General features: G+C 39.8%; 1 protein-coding gene across 1 annotated transcript in view; it reads right to left on the bottom strand.

Annotated features, from left to right (window-relative positions):
• The window catches only part of LOC106882812 (chitin deacetylase 7), a 26,695-nt gene that overhangs the window by 17,519 nt on the left and 6,269 nt on the right, over positions 1-2,907 (bottom strand). Inside the window, exon 2 of the mRNA XM_014933636.1 lies at positions 1,534-1,824. Within this exon, the coding sequence (XP_014789122.1) occupies positions 1,534-1,824 (291 nt within the window). The remainder of the gene's footprint in view (positions 1-1,533; positions 1,825-2,907) is intronic.

Raw genomic sequence — 2,907 nt, 5'->3', positions numbered from 1 at the left:
CAAACGTTTAAATATCTCGAATATTGACAACGTAACATTGATGAGTGCTTCTTCACGACAGCTTGGCCCAGTGGATTGTGCCTCGTTCGTCAGCCGATTGCATGCTTATCATAGATAAGAGCTGCGCTAAAACCTTATAGCAACAAGCCGTACAATAGTGTTGCTCAGAAACAGAATTGTGAATCTAGGGGCAACCAGGCTGGTTTGTGTCAGCGTTATATTGAATTTTAGACTGGAGAGTACAGAGAGAACACTATGTCCAGACTTTAACAGTAAATCTCATAACATGAAATGCTGTGTTTTGGAATGTGCAGTGCTCGGTCAGGTGCGGTGGGGGTATACCTAAAACAGTTGATTGGTGGTTCGATTGACGCGGGAAACAAAACAGCAATCACCACAACGATAGAAATAACAGTCGCAGCAATAACAAATACAATAAGAACCACAGTTAAAATGACTACAACCACCACCATCGCCGCCATAACAAGTACAACAACAATAATGGTAATAGTCGCAGCAATGACAGGTACAATAAAAACCAGGGTTAAAACGACCGCAGGTACCATCACCATGACGAAAGCAACAATAACAACCATAACGTTGTTGTTGTTGTTGTTGGCACTCCGTCGCTTACAACGTCGGGGGTTCCAATTGATCCGATCAACGGAACAGCCTGCTCGTGAAATTAACGTGCAAGTGGCTGAGCACTCCACAGACACGTGTACCCTTAACGTAGTTCTCGGGGATATTCAGCGTGACACAGTGTGAAAAGGCTGACCCTTTGAAATTACAGGCACAACAGAAACAGGAAGTAAGAGTGAGAGAACGTTGTGGTGGAAGAGTACAGCAGGGTTCGCCACCATCCCCTGCCGGAGCCTCGTGGAGCTTTTTAGGTGTTTTCGCTCAATAAACACTCACAACGGCTGGCTTGGAAATCGAAACCGCGATCCTACGACCACGAGTCCGCTGCCCTAACCACTGGGCCATTGCGCCTCCACAACAACCATAACAACAACGATAATAACCACAACAATAACATAACAAAAGCAACAATAACCACAATAACAATAACAACAACAGCAGCCACAACAACAACAGCAATTTCTACGACCACAACCACCACTATTACAATAACAACTACAACATAACCACACAACAGCAACCACGACATCGAAAACACAAAATGCCAACAACGTTTACAACTCCAATTTACAAAATGGAAGAAAAGCAAAAATAAGGAACTTTGATACTAACATCCTTTCCAAATTGGCTTCACTCTCTCCTGGGGTCCGTTTCTGTAGGCCGGACGACTTCTGGCTATCTTCTTCTCCTGGTTTGTTGGTATGGGCGGGAACCTTGTTGCCTGAGGGCGCTGTTTCGGTTTCCACCAAGGACGCTTCGTAGTTGTCTTTGATTCTGTTCCGGTTGACCAGTTTTTGGTCGTGCTTTTGCCTCGCCCTTCTTTGTTTCGACGATAATAATAATAATAGTTGTTACGCCTATCACCACCATCATCATCACCATCATCATTGCCATCACCATCGACACCGTTCACAGCACCATCTTTGTCTATTTTTCTGACTCCGGCCGCATCACTGTTTTTAGGGGTTGCCGTTTCATTGCCCTCAACGTTGTTCCCAACTAACCAGCTGCAATCGGCTTTTTTCGGCCAATCACACGTTTGTGTAACTGTATTGAAGTTAAGTTCAATGGGGCAGAAGAACTGGTAGAGTTTCCCGCCGGTGCAACGAACAAAAAGGTTCGATTTTGTAGGATGGCATCTATATTTCGGATCATCTTTACAAGGCAGTTTTGCAGCGTAACCTAACAGCATAGAAAATGAGGAATAAACCAGATGAAACACTATTACATTCCTGATCGTCCGATTCATATTCTCTTTTCGTAGTCGTTCTTGTTGTTCTTCTTGCTTTTGAGTCTCCTTCTTCTTCTTGTTTACTATTTCTTCTTCCTTTTCTCCTTGCTCTCCTTTTTTAGACCTAATTATTTCTCTCTTATCCTATCTCTCTTAGTATCTCTTCTTTTCCGCGTCAACAAAGCGTTGTTTTCTTTCTCCGTTCTTCTTAATCTCGTTGTATTACACAGGACACCAATATTTGCCTTATATACAGGGAACGATAGATAGATAAACAAATAAATAGATACAGAGAGAGAGAGAAAGAGAGAGAAAGATTTGAATAAATGAATGCACGTTAGTACATACAAACAACTTCGTTTAGATTCTGTCTATGTTCTATGAATATCTATTAATTTCGTTGCATATATTTCTTAATTTGGTTGTGCATGTACCAGTAACCTTTCCAATATGTATTTAAATATATACAAATATATTTATAAACACACACACATATATATAGATAGATAGATATGTGTTCTTTTCTTTTCGCTTATATATATGTGTGTGTATAGATATTTCTTTACAACGGAACAAACATCCACCGATGAGAAGTGAGCAATGTCTTGCAATGTCACTCGGCCAACATCTGAATTGCAGGTTGCTGGATCTGGGGTGAGTTCACTGCTTAAATAGTTTCGGCTTGTGTGACGTTAGTGTTATTGTCCTCAGTGTTCGCAGAGATTTCCAGCCAGCACTCACATACACAGGCAAAGAGGGGAGGAACAAATATCAATAAATGGGTGTATGTGCATATATGTATACAGAAATACATACATATATGCACACATACATACACACACATATATACATACATGCGCAAATTCTTACACATATATACGTATATATTTGTAAATACGTATGCGTGTATGTATATATATATATATATATATATATATATATGTATGTATGTATGTATATACATATATATATATATATGTGTGTGTGTGTATGTGTATATATATATATATATATATATATATATATATATATAT

The sequence above is a fragment of the Octopus bimaculoides genome, chromosome 24, assembly GCF_001194135.2.
Source record: "Octopus bimaculoides isolate UCB-OBI-ISO-001 chromosome 24, ASM119413v2, whole genome shotgun sequence".
Lineage (NCBI taxonomy): Eukaryota > Metazoa > Mollusca > Cephalopoda > Octopoda > Octopodidae > Octopus > Octopus bimaculoides.
The sequence above is the reverse complement of the archived record's forward strand: the minus strand, read 5'-3'. Positions and strand labels throughout refer to the sequence as shown.